The sequence below is a fragment of the Amblyomma maculatum genome, chromosome 11 (genome assembly GCF_055883805.1).
Source record: "Amblyomma maculatum isolate TAMU_Amacu chromosome 11, ASM5588380v1, whole genome shotgun sequence".
In the NCBI taxonomy this organism is placed as follows: domain Eukaryota; kingdom Metazoa; phylum Arthropoda; class Arachnida; order Ixodida; family Ixodidae; genus Amblyomma; species Amblyomma maculatum.
This window is the reverse complement of record NC_139354.1, coordinates 137,501,062-137,527,045: the sequence shown is the minus strand read 5'-3', so window position 1 is coordinate 137,527,045 and position 25,984 is coordinate 137,501,062. Positions and strand designations below refer to the sequence as shown.

At 50.0% G+C, this 25,984-nt stretch overlaps 2 protein-coding genes across 10 annotated transcripts in view; both read right to left on the bottom strand.

The window, feature by feature from the left end:
* The window catches only part of LOC146175052 (CUGBP Elav-like family member 1-A), a 566,960-nt gene that overhangs the window by 325,042 nt on the left and 215,934 nt on the right, over positions 1-25,984 (bottom strand). For all 9 annotated transcript variants that reach the window (XM_084584452.1, XM_084584454.1, XM_084584456.1 and 6 more), the window contains one exon: positions 8,160-8,242. In XM_084584452.1, coding sequence (XP_084440578.1) covers positions 8,160-8,242 — 83 coding nt within the window. The remainder of the gene's footprint in view (positions 1-8,159; positions 8,243-25,984) is intronic.
* On the bottom strand, positions 1,312-7,750 carry LOC146175053 (uncharacterized). The gene has a single exon (XM_084584426.1). The coding sequence runs from the start codon at positions 4,177-4,179 to the stop codon at positions 3,292-3,294; it is 888 nt and encodes a 295-aa protein (XP_084440552.1). The 5' UTR covers positions 4,180-7,750; the 3' UTR covers positions 1,312-3,291.

Sequence of the window (25,984 nt, the reverse complement as noted above, 5' to 3'; positions counted from 1 at the left end):
CGGCGAGCAGCACTTCGGGAGAGGGGGGCAGAAGCGAAGATTTATCTGCCCTTAACAAAAATGGCTCGAGCGCAATTTCGACAGAGTGGCGCATTATTTCATACATTGTTCTCTGCGCGGCGAGCGAGAGGAAGCGCATCCATTGTTCAAGGGAGAGAGAAAAGATAAAAGGAAAAAAGAAAAGACGCCGCCGATCTCGAGGGTCTGGACGCGCTACTCTTCATTTCCACAGTGGAGCGAAAGTGACGTCGACTGTATTCGTCTTCAAATCGGACGGAAAAAAAAAAAAGAATGACAGTGTGAGAAAATAGCGACCACTCGAGAAGGACAGTATGCAGGCTCCTAGTGAAGTGATTGAATATGTTCGCGCGCACGGGAAGCCCTTCTCGACCGACTGCTCCCGTTGCGGAATGTCAAGTATTCGCCCCCGCGCGCACGTTCTGAAGAGCAAGTCGGCATTCGCTGGTGATTACGTAACTATTCTGCTCGCGAGGCACAGCAAAAGACAGCCAGGAAAGACAACGCGTACTGAACGAGTTTTCATGGTCTCTTCTTTTAGGATTACTTCTCCGCGGTACCGATGAAATACGAAGGAGAGCACTGTGACCGAGTTACATAACGTGAACGCTAAGGGAACTGGCCATCTCCACAATGTACGAGCTGGATACATATGTCAGCTGTCACAGCGCGTCCATCCATGCAACGCAATCGGGACACCAGGAAGCACTTGGATGACCTTATAATCTCCTGGCAGCTCTCCCATTTCTTCTTATGAGAATATAAGTAGGAAACATTTTTTATGTATGGTAGGTGTCCGCCCCCGTTCTTGAATCTGCGTGAAAATATACCCCCATGTGGTTCCACCTTTGGTTTTGGTTAGTCTGTGGGCTCATCCAAGAAGCGAACTCGAGGCTAGCAGTAGATCAGGGGGAATAAGAGGGTGAATAGATTTGCGAAGACATCAAACTGGATCACTGTTGTGTGCAGTGGAATTAAAGGCCACTAGTACGGAGCTTCCTTCCTTTGCTTGCGCGATCCGCAGCCACTTAGTTTTTTAGCGCGCTCATGGTACGCCAATTTCAAAGCCTTCAAACCTGCTTATAAAAATTAACTATAACGAGCCACGAGAAATATTGCTAAATATTGTTTGCTTCCGGACTTCCATGTCGATATCACTGCGATTGGGCTCGTGTAAGCGTAAACAGGAGGGGTTTAAAACGGCTTCACAGCCAAACCTGAAATGAACCTACCAGGTTCAGGCAACGTCACCTCCCAATCTCGCAAAAAATATAAGTAAACGGATAGCGCAGAAATTTCGCGCCTATGTAGTCAAGCCATTTCGGACTACAGTCAAAACAGAAGGAACACTAACTTTCTCGCATTTTTTTTTTTTATGTAGTTGCAATATCCGAGTAGCGTTACGAATTGACAGCAACCAACAATGTGCCCTGAATATTCTCTTTAAGACACTGCTTGCGCCAGTAAAATGACATAGTCGAAGCAACAGCCGGGCAGCCTCATCCCGACAGCTTTCCCGAACGCGAGAAAGGCGTCCGCGCAGAGCGGCGACCGAGCGGAGGCCGAAACACGCAACCTCGACCGGCAGCCAAGCAGCCCTCAGCCGAGCGCGAATCTTTAATGCGCGCACGTTCGCGAAGGGCCGCGGGAAATATTTACGAGACTCTTGGAGTGCGTGCCCGTCCACGAGCCGGCGCACAGCCTTTGCGATAAAGCTGCCCTTTCCCCCCTTTTCCATTTCTCCTACGCTCAGTCTCCTCCTCTACCCACAACGACGACCAACTGCCGTCGCTGCCACGAGCAGCATCTTGCACTAGCGAAAACACCGCCGTCTCTCGCGTTCAGACAAGCTTCTAGTCTAGCGAAAACCACCGCCGCAAGAATCTCCGGGAATATGACGAAGCGTAAATAACTAATCAGGGGAAAAAAATGGGATGGAGGAAAGTGAAACGAAGAGCAGTATGTAGGGAGCTAGACCAGAGGAGTATCTGCTCTCTCTACTACGACGTCGTCGACGCCAATGGTACACTCGCATAAAAACCGGCCGCCCCACCATCGCAGTCTCCCAAACCTCCATATTCCCCGCTGCGAAACATGCCCTTCCTTTCATTCCCGTATCGCATCCCTCTTCACTAACCCGTCGTTCCCCAACATCCTCCCCGGCGTGCCGCAAAAGCTCCTCCGCCCTCCCTCAGCGCCATCTATCTATCCATACCCAGTGCGGTGAGGGCACGTATACAGAACGTTCTGCGAGCCGCAGCTTACAAACGCCGCCGCCACACGAGCATATGCGGACTCCGCTTGCAAAATGTATGGCTTCCGCACTCGCCGCCGCATCGCCGGCGAACGTGCACACGCTGCGACGACCCCCTAGTCGCTTATTCTTTCCTTCTCCTTCGCGTCGAAAGAGGCCTCGCTTGTGCATCGAAGCGCGCACGGCCGCCGGAGTGCGCGATCGCGGGAGCAGGCTGGCTCCGGTTTGCATCGTTGAGCACAGTACGCTGCCATCCACCATTACAGTGACGTCGTAATTACGACAACGCGTGCAGGTGGCGCCGGTGGTGAAGAGCTCGCACAGACAACGCCGACTGAGGCGGTTTAACCCACACACACGAGCTCGCGCCAAACTTATTGGTCATGAGAATTCCGGTAGGCTGACTTAGTTCCGACGTAATGGAAGAGCCCATATGGCTTCACGAACAAGCACTGCGTACATTGGCAAAAAACAAACAAACAAAACAACCAGCGCAAAGTGCACCGGTTAACGTGAACGACTCATGCGGGTTCATTAGTGCCATCTCCGGCAACAAGTTTAATCACTAGCTTTCTTTTGATGACCGAAACAAACTGACAATATGTACAAAAAAGGGATTTATGTTACGCATCAGGCAGGCAGCAAACCTAGAAGAGTCACCGTGAATGGGCTCGCGGCCACCCTTCCCGAAGGCGTAACAACACGTAGAACAAGTTAAAAAAACACGCAAGCACAAACACCAGCACCATACGTCCCCGAAGGCGATTTTTCCTAACTCGTACAGGGAAGGGCCGTAGCCATGAACCAGACACTTTCAATCGGTACCGAAGTTATCAGAGATAGAACTGTTCTTTGTCGGCAATCGAACCGCTTTCCACTAGAGTAAGTCTTGCTGGGTCAAAGAGGCCACCAGAAAAATGAAAAAAAAAAAAAAAAAACACGCATAGACACACAGCTCAAATCAGCCCCCAAAGACAGTGCGTCATCAACTCGCAAGCTACGGAGCCTGGGAGACAAGGTCACTCCTGGACGCCGACGTCGGTAGGACAGCCGCCTTCGTCACTGCCGTCATCGCAGTCGTCCTCGCCATCGCACAACAGTTCGGACGAAATGCAGTGCCACGAATGGCAGTGGTAGGCCTTCGGATCGCCCGGCGGGCACTCCTCTACGGGACAGTGCAGCTCGTCGGCGATGTCCCAACAGTCGGCGCGTCCGTCGCACCTCCGGTCCAGCGGAAGACACGACGTGTTCAGGCCGCAACGGAAGTTGATGTCCTCGTCGCAGGGGCAGCCCACTTCGTCGCTCAGGTCGTCGCAATCGGCCAGCCCGTCGCAGCGGGAATACTTGGACACGCACAGCCCCGAGCGGCACGGCCACTCTTCGTCGGCCACGCAGTTCTGTGTGCAGATCAAGGAACCGTCTTCGAGCCGCCGACAGTGGCTGCCTTCAACGCATCCCACGCAACCACCGCCCTGAGCTGAAGCAGCGCGGTGATAGTAGGGCTCGCGGCCCCAGCCAGACCCGGGACCCTCGCGCCCGGCACGTCCGAGGGCACGCCGGTCGGTTCCCGCGGCGGAGTCCGACGCCCCAGCCCTGTACCAGGTGACGAAGAAGAAGCAGAACGCGATGGCGCCCACGGTCATGGCGGCAGCGGCGATGAGCTTAAAGGAGGTGGGATAGGCGGCGTTACTGCCTTCCCCGAGGAAGGTGCGGCAGCGCTTGCAGCGTATATTCGGCGGGTCTTGGACTCGGTAGAACGGGGGCGGCGGCTGCGCGCTGAGGATTTCTGCAGTGGAGCCGCCCAAGTAGTCCTCGTCGTCGATGCTCACGAGCGGGCCTTGCTGCTGCTGCTGCTCCTCCAGCCGGGCACGGGACGCGTATTCGCCGAGGCTTCGAGTGGCGGCCATCCGAGGCTACGGACTGCGAGGACAACGAGAGCGCCGGGAACGACGCGCGGTGTTCCTCGACTTGTGCGACATTCCTACTCGTCACTTCTTTCTCTTCGTATTCCACAATTAGGTCACAAGAGAACTACTTTCTCTTCTTCGTGCATCGGAAGCGACAAACGGACGACTGCGTGCTTTGTTTCACTCATCAGAAGCGACAAGAGCAAGATTTCGTTCTCAGTATCGTGTGTTGAGCCGCGTGTTCAGTTAGACACTAGGGCTTCAACTCAAGATCGCCGAATATATATAGTGGTCGGTTTGGTTTGTGGGGTTCATGCGTCCCAAAGCGACCCAATGAGAGACGCAGCGGCTGAGAGATGACTTCGACGGACTACCGGGCTTCTTAACGCGCGCCGAGATCGAAGAGTACATAGGCGACTTTTATATCGCATTCATCGAAATTCAGTCGGGATCGAACCCGGGTCAACCGGCGCCACAGCTGCGCGCCCTATTTAACGAGCTACTGTGGCAGGGCGATCTGAAGCACTAATGCTGTGAGAAAAACGCCTAGAGAACGCGTACTGCTAATAGTGCTCGACCATGTTCGCCAGGAGACGAAACTAGCCGTACATCATCATTAGCCCGACTATAACCACTGCGGGGCGAAGGCCTCTTCCATTTTCCTCCAATCAAACCGGTCCTGTTCTAGCTGCATTCACTTGATCCCCGCCAACGTCTTAATCTCATCCGCCCACCTTATTTTCTGCCGCCCCCTGCTATGCTTTCCTTACCTAGGAATCCGATTTGTTACCCTAAGCGATCATCAGTTATCCTCTCTTCGCACTGCATATGCCCTTCTTGATTCCCACTTTCTCTCTCTCTCTTAACGTTACACCTAACATTTTCCGTTCCATAGTCCTTTGCGTTGTCCTCAACATAAGTGGAAACTTTTCCGCTAGCCTCCATGTAAGTACTGGTAGGATGAAACTGTTATAGGCTTATATATATAGTTATAGTTTCATATAGAGACACATTTCTGCACCGCTCGCTTGGGCCTGCTGCTTCCCGGATTGAAGCGATAATTAAACATCGCTTACTTTTTAACATACGACGTAATTTGATTCGAATGTAGGGAGCTTGTTGCTTTAACGACGATGATTGGAAACTCATTGTCGTGAGGACAAAACACAAGATTCTGATCTTCGGCAAGATTTAGAGCCACGATACAGCGCCTGCTAGAGTAAACCCGCGAATATCTCCAGGCCTCTCCTTGCAGCTTTGCACGAGTGCGGAGAAACTATGCCGTGACGTCACTGCGACGGTCCAGATTCCCGCTGCCCTTGCTCACTCCCCCATTGATTCTCGCATATGCAGCCAAGCAACGTTCCGCGGCCTTTACCGTTTGTGGCGCTTGTTTTCTTCACCCCAGTGAATGCTTCTGCGTCGCAAATGTGCCGCCGCAGCGATACGACTTCATCGACACTGCGCGAAACGGGTAGGAAGCTTCCACGCCTACCATTATCCAGGCAACCCAGGCGTAGTGACAATTCTTCTCACAGCGGCCGAGCGAAGCCAGCTGAAGCGTAAGAATTAACGTCATCGCGGTAACGCCACTCATTAAAACAAACAAAAACTTCGTCCCCTCGTATAGGATCCGAACAATCAACGGTGAAAAAAAAATAGCACTGTTTCTCAGAGGCTCAGATCACTTAGTCTGTTGCACTGCGTGCATGCGCAGGAGTAATCGATTTTGAAACATTTTAGTTCTCTTCCAGTCGCAAGGCGTGCTGAAGTAGTTGTAACCCAAACTATGTCAGTGCACGTTAAAGAATCCCAGGTGGTCGAAATTTCCGGAGTCCTCCACTACGGCGTCTCTCATATCCTTAGTTGCTTTGGGACGTTAAACCCTACAAACCAAACCAAACCTATACACCCTTCTGCACGCTGCGAAGGAGTCCGAACGACAGCGCAGTTTTATTCGACGATGAAGTCATCGTTACTTCAAACGTTGGTTGGTTTCAAACAAATGAAAAGCGGAAAAAAAAATACTCGAAGATGTGGCGGGCATAGGAAAGCAAAACAGAGGTGAAAGATAAAACGGGGCCATGAAAGCTTTGTGAACTGTAGCAATGAGCATATCCACTATCGCTCTTCTTTTCTTTCCTGCTGTTAAGCATAAAACTGGCAGAGACAAAATCTATTCTCTTACTCATGCCATGACGCTTCTCGCCTCGCAAAGGAAACACCGACCGCTAATACCGTCCCATCCGAGTTTAGATTACTCCTCCCAACAGTAGAATAAAAATTTTACAGGAACTAGTCTGCTGACGCTATTGCAAAGATGATTGGCCCAGCTGAAAAACCAAAAGTTCTACCGGGCAATAAAATCACAAAATCTCACCAAATCGCATAGACTCTCATACGGTGGACACCATTATCATAAAATATTTCGCACAATTTATGATAATGTACAAGAAACTAAGAGATCTTGTGCAATTATATACGATTTTTATGTGATTCTTATGCGAAATGAGTGAGACTGTGTGAGAAAATGTGAGGTTATTGCCTCATACAATGTTTCAGTAGGGTTCGCATACATGATGAAGTCGCCTTAAGTGATTGCGGTGAGTAAAGAACGCAGTTGTAAGGATCGCGTGATTTTTTTCACCTCGCACCCTTCAAAAACGCAGTCGCAACGTGGCAGCGACTCGCCGACTCCACCGAGGTGACAGCAACGCGTATGTCAACGGAAAGACGTCATCAGCGCGAGATTCACTGAATGAAAGAAGGCGAATAGCGTCATAGCGCGCTGGCGGCCCTTGGGAGGGATGGGGGGGGGGGGGGGGGGGATGACGTCACTGTCGATCGAGGCGGCTTGGTCCACCCTGCGGATCCTGTCGCGAGTCCTGAAATCGCCGCGCGTCGCTGCGGGCAGAGCAACCGCTGCGTCCAAGGAAAGCGCCCGAGGAAATTGTTGGCCACTGCTAGAATATTATTATTATTATTATTATTAATAATTATTAATAATAATAAAGTGAGCCAAAACAGGATCATTACGGGAAAAGATTCCAATCTAGGGCTAGGCAAGTACTACTGCGGATTCCGCTTGCGACATCGAATCAAGCATGTCACATAGCAAGACCTACGAACAAAAACAGCGCGCATTATTCGTTGGTTCGGAACAACAAGGGTTGTTTTTTTTTTTTTTTTTTTTGAACGAGCAGTACGCAAAGCTACGCCACACGACAGATGAGCCCAGACACAGTTCATCATCATCATCATCAGCCTGATTATACCCACTGCAGGGCGAAGGCATCTCCCATATTTCTCCACTTAACCCGGTCCTGTGCTAGCTGCATCCACTTGACCCCTGCGAACTTCCTAATCTCATCCGCCCACCTAACTTTCTGCCGCCCCCTGCTACGCTTTCCTTCCCTTGGAATCCAATTTGTTACTCTCAGTGACCATCGGTTATCCTCTCTTCGCAATACATGTCCTGCCCATGTCCATTTCTTCTTCTTAATTTCTACTAGAATGTCGGTAACTTGGGTTATTTCTCTGACCCACTCTGCACGCTTTCTATCTCTTAATGTTACCCCTACCATTTTTCGTTCCATAGCCCTCTGGGTTGTCCTCAACTTAAGTAGAACTCTCTTGGTTAGCCTCCACGTTTCAGCCCCATAGATGAGCACAGGCAAGATGCAACTGTTGTATACTTTCCTCTTGAGCGATACCGGTAAGCTGCTAGTCATAATCTGCCAGTGCTTGCCAAATGCGCTCCATCCCAATCGTATTCTTCTTGTTATTTCCTTTTCATGGTCCGGATCTGCGGTTACTACCTGCCCTAAGTAGACATATTCGCCTAAGCAGACACAGTTATTTCGAGACACAGTTATGAGCGAGAAAAACCGGAAGACGCCATCCCCTCGCTTCACTTTCCTTGGAGTTAGCGGTGTCTCGTGTCCCTGCGGAAAGAAGTGGTGGCTATTGCACTCGCTTACCCCGGGGAGGGTCTTCATGTTGTGTAGGTCGTTCTGGGCGTCCAGGGCAGACTTGCGCGTGTAGAATGTGACGAAGCAGCATCCTACGTCAGAGAGAAGAAAGAACGAGTCAAATTAGCATCACGAAGGTAGAAAACGTGGCCATAAATAGCAACGATCTGAATAAAAACTCAATCACAGCGACACAGCGAATTCGCTATTGACCTGCCTTGCATGCGACTAGACTGCACAGGCCTTGAGAATAAGGGAGCAGTTGGCTTTATTTTTATTTACCTTTTAGTGCTGTACCCTTTGCACATTTCACTAGGCCATACAAAAGTGGTCATATTTACCTCATTACCGACATACTGCACGAAGCCCATAAAGGAAACAAACCGCGTAAACGGAGCGAAACAAACCCAGAAAACCAAAATAAGGGTGCCCAAGACATATTTTCCAATATATTCCAACGTGTACGTTCCCTCCGCAATGCTACTATTCGATGGCGCACTACTACTTCCTCGTCAACCTGTGCTGACTCACATCCATTTTAAGCAAAAACAGCTTTTGTTTTTTCGATCTCCTTTTTCTCGGTGACCAATTGTGCACCAGTATGCAGATATCATGGAACACTTCTACAATAAGCAACTTGTGCGATTTACGGTTGAAATTAGAAACCCTATAGGCTAATAATGACTGCTCGGCCATTTCTCCAGTATGCAGCGCACGGGAGAGTGCAATACACGCGGGAAGACGGGCGCACGTAAGTACTTTCGACAGGTATAGGAACCTAGAAATTCCAGTACAAGCGCGTACAGTCGAGCGCGATTTGAAGGTTATCGCGCGAGCGTCGACCAGCCTTGCACTCCAGGCACCTGGCGGCCGGGTTTGGAACAGGAAAAATCATGATTTCGAACACTTCTCTCCCTGGTTCGCTGTTCCATGCAACAACCATCACCCCCGTGACATACTCACCGCCCTTTCTCTCTATTCTAAGCTTTCCATTTGTTGCAATAAAGTGTCCAATTTCAGATAATACCGAAGAATACGTCGTGAGCACAACGATAACTGCCTGTTCGCAGAACCAAACGAAAAGTGATATCCCAGCAGGGAGTGACGGCTGCTAAAGGAGCAGCAAAAAGAGTGAGGGAAGCTAGCTTGATACCTCCCTCGTCTCGGCAGAGAATTCTGGGCCATGGCGCTGTTCATGTACCCGGTCGACGCTCGCGCGATAACCTTCAAATCGCGCTCGACTGTACGTCCTCTCTGAACGTAAAAAGCAGCCCAAGAACGCGCGCACCCAACTCTACTCTGGAGGCCAACCCACAAATCACGACCACGGACGTGCGTACATCCACCATGAAAAGTTTGTCGCAAGTGGCTCGGACGAAGAAAAAAAAAAAATGTAACTAATCTGCATGTCACGCACGCAATTCCAGATTGAATACTCCACCAGGTGTGTTGAGCTCCCGATATCCTGACTGCACACCAAAATATGTAGCATTACCTTATATTTTTCTTAACGGAAGCGCGGGTACGCTTGCAGAGGCGGTACCTGCGCATTCCGCGGCCGCACAACTGCCGTCGTTGAGAAGTTCGAAGGAAGAAGAGAGAGAGAGAAATCTGACCTCATCCACCGACGCTGACCAGTCAGTGGCGAACGACTGCGGCGCACGTAACTGTCGGCCCATTTGTCGCGACACGTGTGGACGGCCGCGGAGGCGACGAAAGCAAAACACCCAGCGGGCAGCTGTAACAATCGCACCAAAAGTGTCAGGACGCACGCGCGCGAACGGAGACACGCCTCAAACAGAAACGTTTATTACAACGTGGCCGGCACGTCAAATGTGGGACAAACGTCCCGCGCACCTCGTCGCGACCCGTCTCGCTAGAAGCGTGCTACACGTCGTCGAAGCTACACCCGCCACCAGTCGATCAGGAGACGTCTCTTACCGCAGTCGGCATCGGTGTGCTAAACAGTGCGACTGGACCAGCTTGTGTTTAGACTACAGGTGCAAACTTTAGGACGCAAAGAGAACGTTAGACTGTATACACTTTTAGCATAGGAAAGACATAGTACCGTGGACGTACACCGGTTTCACTGGCAACTCCTGCGCGTGTGCAGTGGCCACGCCATATCGCACCTGTTTCACAGGGCCTGCACAGGAGGCGCCCTTAAAACAGGTGTACGGCCAGGCTGCTATGAGACTCCGATATGCTGGTGTCGTTCTAGCCTGGCGACGTAGTGGTGCCGCTTAAGTATGAAGGATTACAGTACGCTAGCTGCTCCAGCGCAGTAAATTCGGCTAGGTTATTAGTCCACTGCGCGAGCACGCAAGCAGGCTCTGATATGCTGAAACTGTCTTAACAGACAGGGGACAACAACGTGTTCGCATAGAAGTCACTACGCTATGGACACGTTTTCACTACGATTCTCCGAAGCTTTGACCCTATTGTGAGCCCGGATTTGTAATATATACAAACCTTCTAAAATGCTAAAAAGAAAGATATCAAAGAAAGCTATTCGTTAAATTTTTTTTTTTTTTTTTTCCTGGCGAAAGGGACGCACGGTAACCTAACAACCTAGCGTCATCTCTGGAGCTTCTCCTAAGTGTTCAATTACACTGCACTAAGGATCTAGAAAGAAACGACGCCGGTTTATTCCCGAAGTGAAACACCGCCTATGAAATCTCCCTTTCCTCCTCCTATCACCTCGGAACTGCGCGACACTGCACAGTAATTGCGCGATGTCAAAGAATACGCTGCGCACGTGGCGGCGTCACGCGCCACGGGCGGGCATTGTTCCTCGCAGTCGTATACAGCGAAGCGGCGATTAGGCCAGCTACGTGTTAAGCGTAACCTTTAGCACACGCGCACTAGGAACGCTCGCCGAGTTTTGCAGCTCGCACACGCTAACGACACATCCGTACAACACCGCGCCACGCCTCTTGCTTCCGCAGAGTGAAAACTCCAACAGCACGCACGAGTCGGTCTGTCCTCTTACCCCTATGCGCCCTACCACGAACTGAAATCCATTGCAGACTGGCACAAACTCACCCCCGCTTGAGGGAATTTCAAAAAGCAACACCCCAACCAGTCCTTTCCGACTTCCAACCGGGAACCACAAAACCGCACCAAATAAGGGGGAAAGAAGGAAGGCAGCGTGGAGGGGGAGCGTGTAGGGGCAATTTGTCGGAACGCAGCGGTCCGTAAGGCCCACCCACGCCCGCACAACGTGACCGACCTCGGGTCGAAAACTGCGAACGCGCGCACCATGCGAGACTGTACAAAATTTGCCGAGCGTTTTCCTTTTCCTCTCGTTTTCTTCTACTTCTCGCTATCCCGCATTCTCGCTTCTTTCTACCGCCATTGAAAAGCAAACGTTTAAAATGAAACGTTCAAAACGCCGCGACAGGAGCGAAACAAAGGGAAGGGCGAAGGTGAAGAGTAATGAGGACGCAATTATTACATTTTGCGCTCGCTCGCGGAAGTAGCTAGCGTGTAAGAGAACAACTCCGGGGTGCAGAGATCGTGACACCAGCGCGACCCCAGGGGAAGGGTAGAGAAGACGCCGTTCGTGTCCGGTTTCTCTCACAAAGAGCGGTCACGGACAAGCCTTCATGCGTGTCGCTGGCCATGCATCGTAGAACAAAACACACAGAAACCTCAGGGTTAACGTAAAGGCGGCAATGCCTCCAGCGCGCAGTGAGACAGTGCCACACAGAGGATCATAAGTGTACAAGTTCGGCCAGAATATTACGGAGCACGCTTCTAGTGTTTAGTGTTTACTCCCACGCCCCCTAGAGGAGATATGATAGCCACTTAGGTACATAATTATTCGCTAGGTTACCTGCCACAAATATTTTCATCGCCGAAGCATGCTCCGTAATGTCATGACCGGGACTGTACATCGCGTTTTCACATTCCTCTTCTAGCACTCGGACGACTGTTTTCGACCATATGGATCGAAAGAAAACAAAAGGAATAAGAACTACCAGACCACACGCAGGCTGTGGACGCTGAACAAAATCCCCGCTGTTGACTCCTTTACACGGGCCCGTAACCTGTGACACCGTATTACTAACAAAAACAAATGCGCTGTCAATACTTGTTCGTCTAACGGCCCACCTTGTCAAGCAGAGATGTCGATTTCATTCCGGAGTGGGCGCTCTTCGAAACCAGCGATATTAAATACACAAGTGAAGCCGATAGTTACGCTGGTAACGTCTTGATATGTACTAAGCGTGATGCTAGACCGGTAGTACAGTCGAGAGTGAAAGAGGCTAAAAATATTTGTGAAATCAGTGCGCCCATGGTTCCACGCGAACAGTGCCCGACTATCGTGTGACGAAACGGAGCGAACTCGTATGCGCTCTTTAACACAGATCTCAAAAATGCAGCCATTTAACGCCCCACTACCGCAAGTAGTACCGGTCAAGCCTAAAGCAGGAAATAAATATAGTCCAAAAGAAAAAGTTATTAGCGAGCAGTGAAATATTACCCTCATGGTTAAGATAGAGAATACATATATGCCCAGAATATGTCCCCCATGGACGATTAACAGCTAGTCACAGGACGTCTGAAACTTAAGTAACGTAATAAATACAAAATCAGTTCATCCGTACAAAGCGGCAGCTGCCTTTCGCAATACTACTTCCTGCACGGGTGAAAATATGCAAGCCCACTTCGTTTTCGAGCATTTCACTGGGAAACCCATCTCCTAAACAACTTCCCGCGCTTGATGCACATAGGGATCCAACTCTTTCTCGTCGAGTTGAGCGTTGAGTCATCACACTGGCTGCATATCTGCATCTAGTGGCCACACGACGTTCATATGCATACGCTGAAGGAGATCGCCGCGATCAGGAAAGTTGCGACCCTTCGCACGAAATACGGCAACATTAACAAAATAGAGCAGGAAACAGATTCGAAGAGAAACTTCCGGGCATCTGCAGCAGAAAACGACCGATGGATGGCGACACACGAAGTGGCGCACCACTCGAAGCGGAATGAGGTGCAAGCCAAAGCACGCCATAGGTCGCGCTCAATGCAGCCGAAAAACACGCTTCAATGACCTTTGCAAGTATATAGGTTCGGCTTTCCCTTCCTTTTTTTTTTTTTTCTCAATTCGCCCCGAAACGAAGCCTATATATCTTGAAAGCCCCGCGGCTCGCTCGCTCCTCGCTGGCTCACCTGTACCGTTCTAGGCAGCGGCCGTTCGTTACGCTAATCACCGCGCGTAGGCGCGACTGCGAGCCCTATTCGCATCCCCAAAGCCCGACTCGCTCGCAATCAGGGCAGGCATTCCTACGCTCGGGGAGTCGTTAGCGAAGGAGCCAGGCGGAGCGATCAACAGAGAGGCAAGCGCATACTCGGTCGAAAATCCCGATCGTCGCCCAAACACGGTAAAAGAAAAAAAAGGAATAACAACTATAGTGCAGCGACTGATCTGGCGGGCGGCCTGAGCCAGCTATGCAGGCTCGAACAGGCGCCGATTCTTCCGGACAATTAAATCGGCCTCCCGGCGACGACTCCTCCCCTCCCGATAAGGGAGCGAGGGTAGAGCGGGAAAAGAGGAAGTGCCGAAGAGACACGCAAGTGTTACAACTGCGCCGACGATCCATGACAACCGGCAGCGCACACGAGGTGGAGCTCAAGCTTCCGCGAACCGCAACCGGTGCGAACTGGAATGCGTCAACCAGACATGATCCCATATCGCACCCACAACGGAACGAGCGCTACAGCTAGCTAGGAGCATTCAGTGCCGAGTTTGCTTTTCTGTCCCACACGAAACAGGTCTATTCTTGGCAACAGAAAAGCGGTTGTTTTTATAGAGTTTAACGGAGTCAAAGCGACTCGGGAGATGGGAGACTCGGTAACGGAACGGCTCCACAAATCTCGATTACCGGGCTTTTTTTTTAAATATTGAGGTCAGCTGTAACAATCGCGCCAAAAGTGTCGGGACGCACGCGCGCGAACGGAGACACGCCTCAAACAGAAACGTTTATTACAACGTGGCCGGCACGTCAAATGTGGGACAAACGTCCCGCGCACCTCGTCGCGACCCGTCTCGCTAGAAGGGTCAGAAAGCTACAAAACTACGTCAATACGTCTAAGCAGCTATCGAAACTTCTACACTACACGGTCTATAACAAAACAAAAATAAAGAATACTTAGTTGGGTACATTCCTCAAGCTACAGACCAGCAGCCGCGCAGTTTTCTGTGGTATCTTAGAGGAAAGTAAGCGTCTCGTCTCTAAAGCCATATATTTCAGTCTTTAGCTTTGGTTTGGTTTGGCTTGAGAGGTTTAACGTCCCGAAGCAACTCAGGCTATGAGAGACGCCGTAGTGGAGGACTCCGGAAATTTCGACCACCTGGGGTTCTTTAACGTGCGCGCCGCTGACATCGCACAGCACACGGACGCCTTGCTTGTTTTGATACCAAACGACGCGCACTTTGTACTGGACGTTTCAGAAGCATTCGTTTAGCGCCGGCGAAGCTCCCACAGCTCGGTGGGCTTTTTTTCAGCGTTAGCAGTTGCTATCAGTGCAGCACTTGTGAGACTCTGCCTGGTCCCGGTTGTCACAAAGTGCGCTTGAAGACGAAAACGCACGCAAGAGTAGCATCGGTTTGACCACATACATTCTGCAAAGTGATCATTTTGGATGCCTGAAAACTCGTTGGTGAACTGGTTAACGTAGTCTAAAACATTGCAATTAAAAGATATATTTGCTTTCTTTGAAGTTTCTATATCTCGTTTATCGCTTTATGTTGAGCGCGGGCCTGCTCTCAGGAACCCTTGAGATTTTATTGGCCATTCACGAAATTCACCGCGTCAACCCCCATCGAATTCAATGGCGACTGAAAACCGTCGTGTGGCAGTGTACGATCCCCATCGCGTTCGATCTTCATCGAATCAACGGGACTGCTCGTGTGACAGGGGTATAACTCAGACCAACCGGTGCCCTTCGTCGCAGTGACCGGTTCCGTCGGCCGTGGTTGGTGAAAATATCGTTATCAATTTTAAAATGTCACATCAGCAAACATTACTTGAAGCAGTCGGCATAACGAATAGACCAATTTGCACAGTGAATGAGCAATTACGTTGGCTGCTAGAGGAAATAAAAATGACATGATACCAAAAGTCAATCCATAGCCTGTCATTGAAACTGAAATGCGGGCTACTTCTGCGCGGTGTGCGTTAGCAAACCATAAAGATGGCAAAATAATGTAAACATAAAGCCTCACCACGCTATATATAACATAGCTGCTAAAGAGGAGCCCAGATTTAACCATAGGCAAATGTTTAGTAAGATATAAAAATGCCTGAAAAGGGCTGCAGAAACTATTCAAGGCTATGTTTATCAGCTACAAGAAATAAAGAGCTGGGAAAACAATCTAGAACTGGCGACATAAAATGCTTTAGTCACATAATGACATAAAAGACCACACGAAAAGCTAAAGAAACCTATACCAGTGACTACAGCGAAGACAGCCATACAAGATCATTAGCAATTTCGGCCAATTTTCTACAGCTGCATTTCTATATAGCCGACCAAACAATATTTTTCTATCGGATATTCCTTTTGAACTTTTATATCTGGCGGTTTGGCTTAGGATGAACTCACGAGCGAGACACGTTACCGCACGCCAAGGAACAACGGCATAGTAAGAGACAAGAAAGGCAAGGCATATAGTTGCTCAGATTAAAGGCGCCCGACAGAACACAAGCGTCAATGCAAGAAAGCAGATGAGAACGGCCGGCTGTAAGCTTGAACAACGCACGTCCCGCGCTCTCACGAAGAAGCGATACGATATAAAAAGCAGCCGCACGTTAATGTTCAGGGCTCTGTCAGCGAGGCCAATGATGTCATTAAGATCAACTCCGGCCCGACAGCGACTACCGTTACTCACGCGCACAACAGAGAGGAGCGCGCCGACGACCGATATTATCCCGAAATTCGCGCGCGTTTCAAGCTGCACGTACAGATGTTGGGATATGCGCCGACACGCGCAATGAGGAGCCAGTGCTCTCGGGTCGCGATAAACACAACATACGCGCAAGCCTCGGGAGCCATGCAAGCGTCGTCGACCTGTTTGTTTATAGACTCACCGTAGTATTGTGCGTCCAAAGTACAGCCATTATAGGCTCACTCAACGCTCGCAAAACTTTGTACAATCCTCGCTTGCTGCCGTCACTCGTCGGCAGAAAAAAAAACGCAAAAAAAAAAGAAATAAAAAAGTCAGCCGACAGAAGAACCAGCCGTTTCTAGCGAGCGACCATTATCCAGCGCATTTTACGCACAATCAACAAGTGAAAATCGACTTTCATACACACGCAAATCCCTGTGGTGCCGAGGTCACCCATGACGCGGCACACAGGCCGCGCAAGACAATTACACTGGTCCAAGGATGGGGCGAAAATATCCCCGTATGTTACGCCCGCTGCGATGTGGGCAGTTAAGCTGCTTCTAGCACGCTTGTATCGACTCTGATGGAGACCGATCGATAACGAACGGCGCTAGTCACTCCGGCGGAAGTGATCGAGGAAAATATGGCACATATGGCACGTGGCACCGATAACGTCTCAAAGATAGACGCGGGTTACAAAGGTGGTTTGGTATGTAGGGTTTAACGTCCCAAAGCGACTGAGGCTATGAGAGACGTCGTAGCGGAGGACTTCGGAAATTTCGACCACCTGGGGTTCTTTAGCGTGCACTGACATCGCACAGCACACGGGCGCCTTGTCTTTCGCCTCCACCGAAAAGCGGCCGCCGAGGCCGGGAATCGATCCCGCGTCCTTGGGAACAGCAGTCGAGCGCCGTAACCACTGCGCCACCCCGGCGGGGCGTTACAAGGGTGGTGCTAAGCACCTAAGATCCTAATGGTGCGCGTGAGCTGTGAAGGACGCAGCAGCGAAGTGGCCCGTTTATTTCGACAATGGTTTTAGTCAGGAGTGGACGTAAGCGCAGACGTGAAAGCGGGTGTGCGTACGCGACTTGCGGCTGGTCGTTGCACGTGCGCTGAATAAGCCACGCTGTCATCTGCACACCAATCGCGGCCAGGGGGCTTCGGTTTAGAAGATGGAACCATTCTGAGACCAATTCAAATGCTCGCAATAAACTTCGCAGCCCCGCATTAATTTTCATGCCGTTCGTTCCCGCTTCATTATTGCTAGAGCCAAGACATAGCATCTGGCGTGGCATCAATCTAACAAATAACGACGCGGGAAATTAAAAAAGAAAGAAACGCAATAGAAACGCTCGAAAAAGCCTTAATATCACCACGGCCGACGACTCCAACTGCAGCTCTATTCTCTAAACGACGCCAGGTAGGAAGAGCTGGCGCAGCAGAGATAACGACAGTGGGCGTCGCTATACGCCACAGATAAATTCCGCTTACTCTGCGACAGTGATCAGGAAATGAGAAATAAAAGAAACCGAAATGATGTCACAAAATAAATGGACGGCTAATTTAAGCGATACGAAGGAAATTGGAAAGCTCAATTCTCTTCGGCTCTATTTGCATCTGCGCTCTCGACATATGCAAGTTTCTTTTATAGCAGAGGTTTTTCGCTATAATTCTAACCGTCCGGTATAGAGAGAGGCACAAAGAGCCCCAACACCGCTTCAGCCTATATGCTTCAGACACACGGTTGTCAGTTTCTGTCTTCATGGCGTCCCTCATAGTGCGGTGTTATTGCGGCGCAGAATCAGCCACCATGATCGCCCACTAGCAGCGCTGCGGGAGCCAAAAGAAGCCAAATCCAAGCGAATTCCCGCGAAGCGCGACGGGGGGCAGCAACAGCAGCGGACGACAACGATGACAGGCTCATTAGGATGCAGGGGCGCATTCGTTAGCGGCCGATCATGAATACCAAAGCGTCACCGGGACGCGCAGAGCAGCAGAGGCGCACAGATATGCGCCCGCCCAGACAAGTCTTTCGAGGCCGCCGCCTGACGAAGACAAAATGGCGCCGCGACGTCCACCCAACAAAGGCACATACCCCCAAGCGAGGCAAAGTATAACCAATGGACGGAAAAGAGCGAGCTATCGAAGTAAATCTTCCCTGCTCTGCACTCAACGCGTAGGGTGACGCTGCGCTTATCGGCGAATTTGCCCACGCGTCCGACGATCGAACGATCAACTTTGCATCAGTGATGGAGTGAGCCCTTCATATAAATCTAAACATATACAGTAAAAAAAAATAAAAAAAAAAGTACAATATACGGCGTGCATTTCCAGGCCGGCGATACTAGAAAGACGATGTGCTTCGCAAAACCGAAGACTTTAAAAAAAAAAGTAAAAAAAAAGAAAGAAAGAAAAAACGCGAAGCGCGCAGAGTAAGTCGAATGCGTTACTTCAGCACCCCATTGTACGCATGCTCAAATTTAAGCTTACCCATTCACACCAAGCTCATAATCACTGCTTTCGACAATGATTGCAACACTCAAGGAGCAAGCTACACCACGTTAGACGAAAAACTCGAGTAGCCGTGTTAAGATGAGGTCCGATTCAAACGGCTCCTGCGCGATTCAACAGCCAAACTTTCACTACATACTATTTCAAGTTAGACCGGATGATGTTGCTTCCCAATTACAATTCAAGCCAACGCGCACGCAAACTTTATCATTGTCGCCAATCCTGCGAACAACTAATGCAGAAAACGTGTTTTACGAGACGCGACAAAACTCCACCTCCCGTCAGGATTCAAAACCTCTGGAACCATTACCTCACGCCACGTGAAGCAAAAAGCAGCTGCACTAGGTAGCAAAAACGGTAAACCCAGATATTAATGACCCCTGTTGTAGCGCCCGGTACTCCTCACTAATGCACCCGCAGCAATTAAGAAGACTGACACGTCACTATTTCAACCATCACGTCAGAGCTGACCACTCGGGGCTAACAAAACAACGAGATTTGAGCGACTCGCTCGTGTCGCTTTTCGTCATCCAGTATGGCTATATAGTGTGGGGACAGACAAAGCCATAGAACGTCTCCATATCGTTCGCAGAACAGAGGAGACGCGTATAAATCATTAGCGTCGGCCGCTTCTCGGAGCAGAGGTAATAAATCATACACGTCGAAGGAAGGCGTCTAAAGAGGGAAGGCCTCGATCGCAACCTTGATCAACCAAAGTACGCAGCAGACAAGTTTCCTTTCTAAATGGTGGCAACACTTCGAAACCGAACTTGCATACAATGACGAGCCCTGAAGCAGCATTGCAGCATTCGGAAGCACCGTTTCGCATTCTTTTTTTAACAATAGTATCACAGAAGCAAAGTGTATAAAATAAGCACTATGACAATCAGTAATCAACCATTATAACTATATATAAGTGAGCATTACCTTCGCTTTATACCTTGCTTCAGATAGAAGAAGCGAAAACTTTAGTATCACTGCGCTAAATCACATGCTTAATAGATAAATCTCTATTCCTTGAGTTCTGGAATCAAAGAGAAACAATTCGTCTTTTCGACAGCGAGGCCGTGCAGAAGCGATTTTCCACGGTCCCAGTAATGTACTCGGCACTGCAGTAAAATTCACCTGGCCTCATCTGTAGCGAAAAAGAAAAATAAGCCCCCCCCCCCCCCCCCCACACACACACACACACACACACACACACACACACACACACCAACACTAGCGCCGTCTCGGCGCAAGGTGCCCCAATATAAACATATCCATAGAGTAAAATGAATCATGTGACCAATGGCATCGAACAGTGGAATTCCTACCCCCTCTAAACCAGGCTTAAATTCCTCGCTGCGCATCGAATGAACGGTTCAGCTTTACTAAATTATTTAGAATACCCCATTTAAAATAGGATGAAACGCCACACATCTGTGCCGTGAAAACTCCAATGCAATATGCGTCGCTTTCAGGCACAGACAAAAAAGTCTAGCATTCGTATACTCACTGGAATTAGAAACTTAGCGACGTCCCAGCAAACAAATGGATTTAGAACCGTTTTGTCTTAGGCAAAGGAGGAAAAAAAGAATAAAGTCGCTCGGTGATTTATGAGAAAGCGTTAACCGTGCAATCCCGCGGGAATCGATCTGAGCTAAAACTCGAAATAACAAAGATGTATCCACCAGAGGGGAAAAAGGAAACTAAAGAGACGACTACGTTAAGCTCCGGAAATTGGTCTTGCTAGACTCAACGCCCCAGAAGTGAGGAGAATAAAAAAATAAATAAAAATCCAGCACTAGCGTCGCTCAGCCTGACCGACTAGGCCGCGGTTATGAAGCAAGACGATGAAGCGAACGATCGCCTCGCTCGCCGCTCGAGACGCATCAACGGTTGAGCGAACTTCCGAAATGGAGACATATATCGTTCACAACACTGATTCTAAAAAGGGGAAGGCAGACATTCGATAGTGTATAAAACCATGCAAAAAAAAAAAACGGACACAAACCGAGCGAGAAAGCGTCGGCAACTAATAACACGCCAGCTGCGGTCCACACGCAGGGAAGTTCCAACGAATAAGACGGTAGGGTTTAAAAAACACACAAAAAAAGCAGCATAATGAAAATTAGGCAAACATAAGGGCGGCTGCGCAGACCAAAGGGATGAATTAGGGAAGAAACGAGAAACGCGCTGGGCAAACGCATTGGGCGCGACAAGCCAACACCACAGAAAGCCGAAGACACCGCACAAACAAGATAAGAGGGAAGAGTGGTGCAGGAAAAGACGTTAAGTAAAGAACGCAGCGAACGATGCGGCGGCGCAAGAGCTGGCGAGAGATGTAAGCGGACGAACGGAGGAACGTAGGGGGATAAAAGAGGGAAGAAAAATCAATCATCTGAAACCCGAAACATCGATTCCTTTACCCTTCGATGGGGGAAAAGGAGAAAAACCTAGCTTGGTTAAGGAAGGCGTGTAAAAGAAGGAAAAAATAAATTGAAGGACCGAGCGCGCTGAGAAGCTTCGCCATGAGATACACAGAGCCCGCGAAGTCGCAACCGAACCCCTTCTACGGATGACCAAAGGCAAACATTCGTGAAGAAAGGAAGGCAAGAGGGAAAGAGGAAAAATAAAATTGAAACCTTGAAGGAATCGACCAGCGGTAGAAAGAAGACGGCAAAACACAAAAGAGATCAAAGTAGAAGCGAAAGGGAAAGCCGCAGACAGAAAAGGCAATATAAGAAAACGGTAAAAAAAAAAGGGGGGGGGGAAAGGCAAGCACGGAAACGGATAACGAACATGCTGTATATAAAATACATCGAACTCCGGCTACAGGGTTGAACAAGAGGCGATGATACAAATATCAAAGTAAACAAAATAAAGAGGCCGACCGGAAATAAAGCAACCCTTTTTCCCTTTCCCGTAACTCCTTCACCGCTGAGCTTATTTTTGCGCCCCGCCGGTCGGTCGCTTTTTAGGAGGAGAGTCCGTCCATCACACGCCAGTCTCGAAGCTCGATTTATCTGCGGGCCCTGCTTGTGCGAAAATAAATCCCACCCCCAAATCCAAGCCGGAGCTTAAAAGCCGATCTCGTGCCTCTCCGCCCCAATCTCTCACCGCTATGGCAAGAACTGCAAAAAAAGAAACGGGAGAAGAAAACAGATATCGAAGTGAACGTAAGCAGAAGAAAAGGAGACCATCAAGCCAGCGGCGACGACTGGAACCAGATTCGGGAAATGAGGGAATACGCACGCACACCATACATCTCAGTGGGGAAACCTGAGCCGCGCAGCAGCACGGAGGATATTGGAAAGGGGTCCGTCTTCTTACAGAAATGCACGAAAAAAAAAAAAAAAAAAGATTAGCTGCGAAAGCATTTAAGTAAATGCCGCACCGGGGAACGAAATAAAGTAGAGCGCGCCAGAGCGGCCTCAGAGATTGATGCAGTGCGGGAGCATTGTCGGGAGGCGTAGACGAAATGTAGCGCCATTTGCATAAGTGAGCTAGGGGCGGCAATGTGCACACGCAATTTTTTTTTTTTTTTTCGCTGCGACACGTGTTGCATGCACAATTGGTACTGAAAAAAGGGCGGGGGGGGGGGGGGGGTAATGTTTTGCCTACTGAATCGTGCTTTGCGTACCTCTCGACAATAAAATAGCAGCTACAACAGAAGGGACAAGGGACAAACAGAACGTGATGCCGAAAGTGTAGCAGCGTCCTCCCGTCAACCACAACAGAACATGCAACGATTCCAATGGAAAGCAGCCGCTGCACCATCGTAGACCTCTGGTATGCAGTCCTCCCGATTCGTGTGGTCTTCCCACTGGTGTTCAAGACTGCACAGGTTGGCGTGCATTCCGAGATAGATGTGCTCTCGGGAGCTTGGAACTGCCTAAACTGTTACTTCGGCCAAAATGACCAATTCATGCATGAGGAATGCGGTGCATCATGCATGTTAATGCGCGCCTAACACGTGTACCATTACTCATGTCTACAGAATCGCTAGAAAGCTCCTGAACTCCGCATGAAAAAAGATTCAGAGCAGTGGATAAGCAGTACAAGCCACACTTACTGCACAGGGCCCAGAGGCAAGACAAGATGACAGGGCATTTTCGACGATGCCTGACGACAAACCTATAGTTAAAGGCAGCCCGGGCTCGTTACTTCAACGGGGAACTCGAGGGAAGAGTTCAGGGCACATTTAGCCGTGCCTGCTCCCAACATCTTCGACAACGCGGTTCGAAGCGCCAACATCAAAAGCAAAAAAGTTCGCCAGAAGAACATCGAACATGTGCATGCACACTTCACATGCCGTGGTATGAGCTGGACGCTTATCGAAAACGCGCGAAAGCAACCCCGTTCGCAAACATCAGGCCGCCAAATAAACAAACAGTCGGCGCCATATAGATACAACGGAAAGCAGGGTTAAAAGAATAACCCTCAGAACACCCGGGGCACAAAGAACCCTTCCCCTTTGCTTTCGAAATATGCGCCCAGCGGAAAAGCGGCAAAAGGCTGGTCTCCTCGAAGAGCATCCGGTTATAAGAGAATCCGGCGACTTTCCATGGCGCATTCCCTCATATACAGGCGCGGAGGAAAGCAGCCAGCAAGGAAGGAATCCCCAAGAGGGCTTTATTGAAAGTCAACGCGGCCATTACCGTGCCGGTGAAGGGACGCACTGCGCATCCATCTTGCGCAATGTAAAGAGGGCTCCACCCCCTTCCTTCCTTCCGCTGCAGCCGGAAGTCGGACGCTATTGAAAGCACTTCATGACCCCCTTAAGGCGGAGAGATAGAGGCGCATTCGGTATGAGCCGGCGATCCGAGCAGCGATACATCGTTTCGGTGGCCCAGGAATGGAATGAGGAAACGAAATTCATGGCAGCTCTGAATCTAACCTCAAAACCAGAAACGATGAGACGGAGCACGTTGCTCAACTTCTGCGATGCAGGTTTCACGAGGCCTGGCCACGGCGAGCAAGGATCGCCGAAGGAGTTACCGAGAAACAAGAGCGCAGGATAACGCAGTGGCAGCGTGCTGACGGAAACACTTTTCTGACGTTGCACTGTCTTGCCTTAATGTTTTTGTTGTGTCCACACACAGTGGTCAACCGAGATGGTGGTTGTGGCTGTATGCAGCCGGAAACACAGCCGTACTATCGACGACAACGGCTGAAGCCCAGCCGGGTAGAGTCGGCCACGTTGTCGGCAATCTCCGATGTGCGAACGCTGCACGGCTGGTGATGCATAAGAATTGCAGCGTAAAAAGGAAAAGAATAAAATCAGGCCTGATAAACGACGACAAACTAATTCTTCGAGTAAAATAAGCGAACGAAGCGAAAATTTTTATACTCGTGAGTCGACCTTTTCATGCGCATATAAAAACTCAAATTAAAATGTCAAAAAAAAAAAAAAAAAGCCAGCCAAGCCCATTCTACATGTGGGCAGGTCGGTGTGCTTTGAGTTTTCGCATGCGACTTTTTTTTTTTTTTTGTACGCACGCTGTATGCATTAAGGAGTGGAAAAAAAATTATAAATGCCTCCTGCGCACAAACGCACAATCAGCCCAGACCTTAGCGGACGACACCTGTGACAGGTGAGTCACCGAGCTGCACGTGCAAATCAATTAAGGTGCCTCCGAGTCGAACGAAACCCGAGAGGCGCCCGCTCCCCTGACCTCAGAGTTTGGCTTGAGTAAATACGAACACCACCCTTCTCCCGAACTATGAAATCCTCAAGTCATGTGTGCGCCCAACGCCCCAGTAAACAACCCGGGAGCCCTCCTCAATTTTCCCCACCCACAGAGCGCGAGCGCCTGCGAGACTGACGCGCATAGCCGCGGTCTATTTCGGTGCACCGAAGAAGCAGGAGCTTCTTAGCGCTCGTGTTGTTCGTTCTTCTCGTGTGTCCTGTCTGCTTTGCGCTACAGTCTCGCTATGTTCACGCACCAACAAACCCAAAAAGCCACCCTTTTGAGCTTTCTACGGACCGGCGGCACGTCATACCATGGCAGGGGAATGACCAAAATACTGTGGAGTACAACTTAATCGTAGCACATCACTCGGGCGCGCACAAAGCAGCTGCGAAGAAGGCACTTCGTAATTTCCTGCTTGCAGTTCGAAAATGTGAGCGCCGGTGTGCGGAACCTATCTATCGCCTCTTCAGTTGACATCTCGCTTTGCGCTGCCATGCGAGCAATGTGACTGGTTTAGTTTTGTTGGTGGGGTTTTAAACTCCCACGGAGACTCAGGCTATGAGAGACGCCGTAGTGGAGGACCCCGGAAATTTCGACCACCTGGGGTTCTTTAACGTGCACTGACACCGTACAGCACACGGACGCCTTGCTTATCGCCTCCATCGTAAAGCGGACGCCGCGGCCGTGGGATTCAATCCCGCATAATTAGGCAGCGAACAATGTGAAGCGAATCTTCCCAACAGCCTGTGGTACATAATTACACCATCCTCGGCCTCCAATGCGATCGCAGCGAGCCTGATGGGCATAATAGTCAAACCTCATTCCGTCGGCGAAAACGGCGTTCGGGAGCTGGCTTCTGGAAGGCGAACACGTCGTAATGGCGCACGCAGCAGTGACGGTCACAGGGCACCTGTCCCGTCCGGTTCTCTCGATCGCCTCTTGCATACTCTGAATTTTCCAAGCCTGCGGATCACGTAGAGCCTCGTCCACCACTAGTTATAACACGGTAACTGCTCTCAAAACGTCATTGCGTCCGACCCGGCCAAGCAATAAAGCTAAGTGGCAGGCAATGTGAAGCAGCACGTCCGGGTCCATGTGTGCTTCCATCGCTTTCCATCGATATGCACTCGCGTCGACCGCAGTGTTGACTTGAAAGCACCAACTGTGTTATAGCTAGAAGTGGAATGCACTGTACCTAGCCCTACTGATCTCTGTGGAGCCAGCCAATCAGTCTGCAGGTGACGGACGTCAAAGAGATTGTTCCAGTTATATTCGCATTAAGTTCGTCGAGTTAGAAGAGCGGCAAGCGGCCCACTACAAGGCAACTGTATCGCCTGTAAGTACCGATGCGACACTGGAGCTGTTCACAAACATACCTCTCATCCATCACCGCAAATCTACAAGTCAGAGAAGACCGGGAAATCGATAGCAGCAACGGCACCCAAGTTACGAAAAAATAACAACCACATTGTCGACAAAAGCGGCAGGTAAATAAGAGCAGGTGCCGAGAGTAAGGCCCAGCGTGGTCTTCGTGGCCACCGCCTTCCAGTCACAGTACTATACCCAAAGCAGTAGAATCAGATAGCAACAGAGCAGGAGTACGTATCGTCAGTACTACGCGCACTAGTAGTATTAAACAGTAACAGGGGGCGGGGGCTAAGAACAACCAGTATTAGTCACACTCGTAAGAGCAGGGAGAGAAAGGCCGTAAGAAGTGAAAACAGGTTACTATTTTCAGGGATACA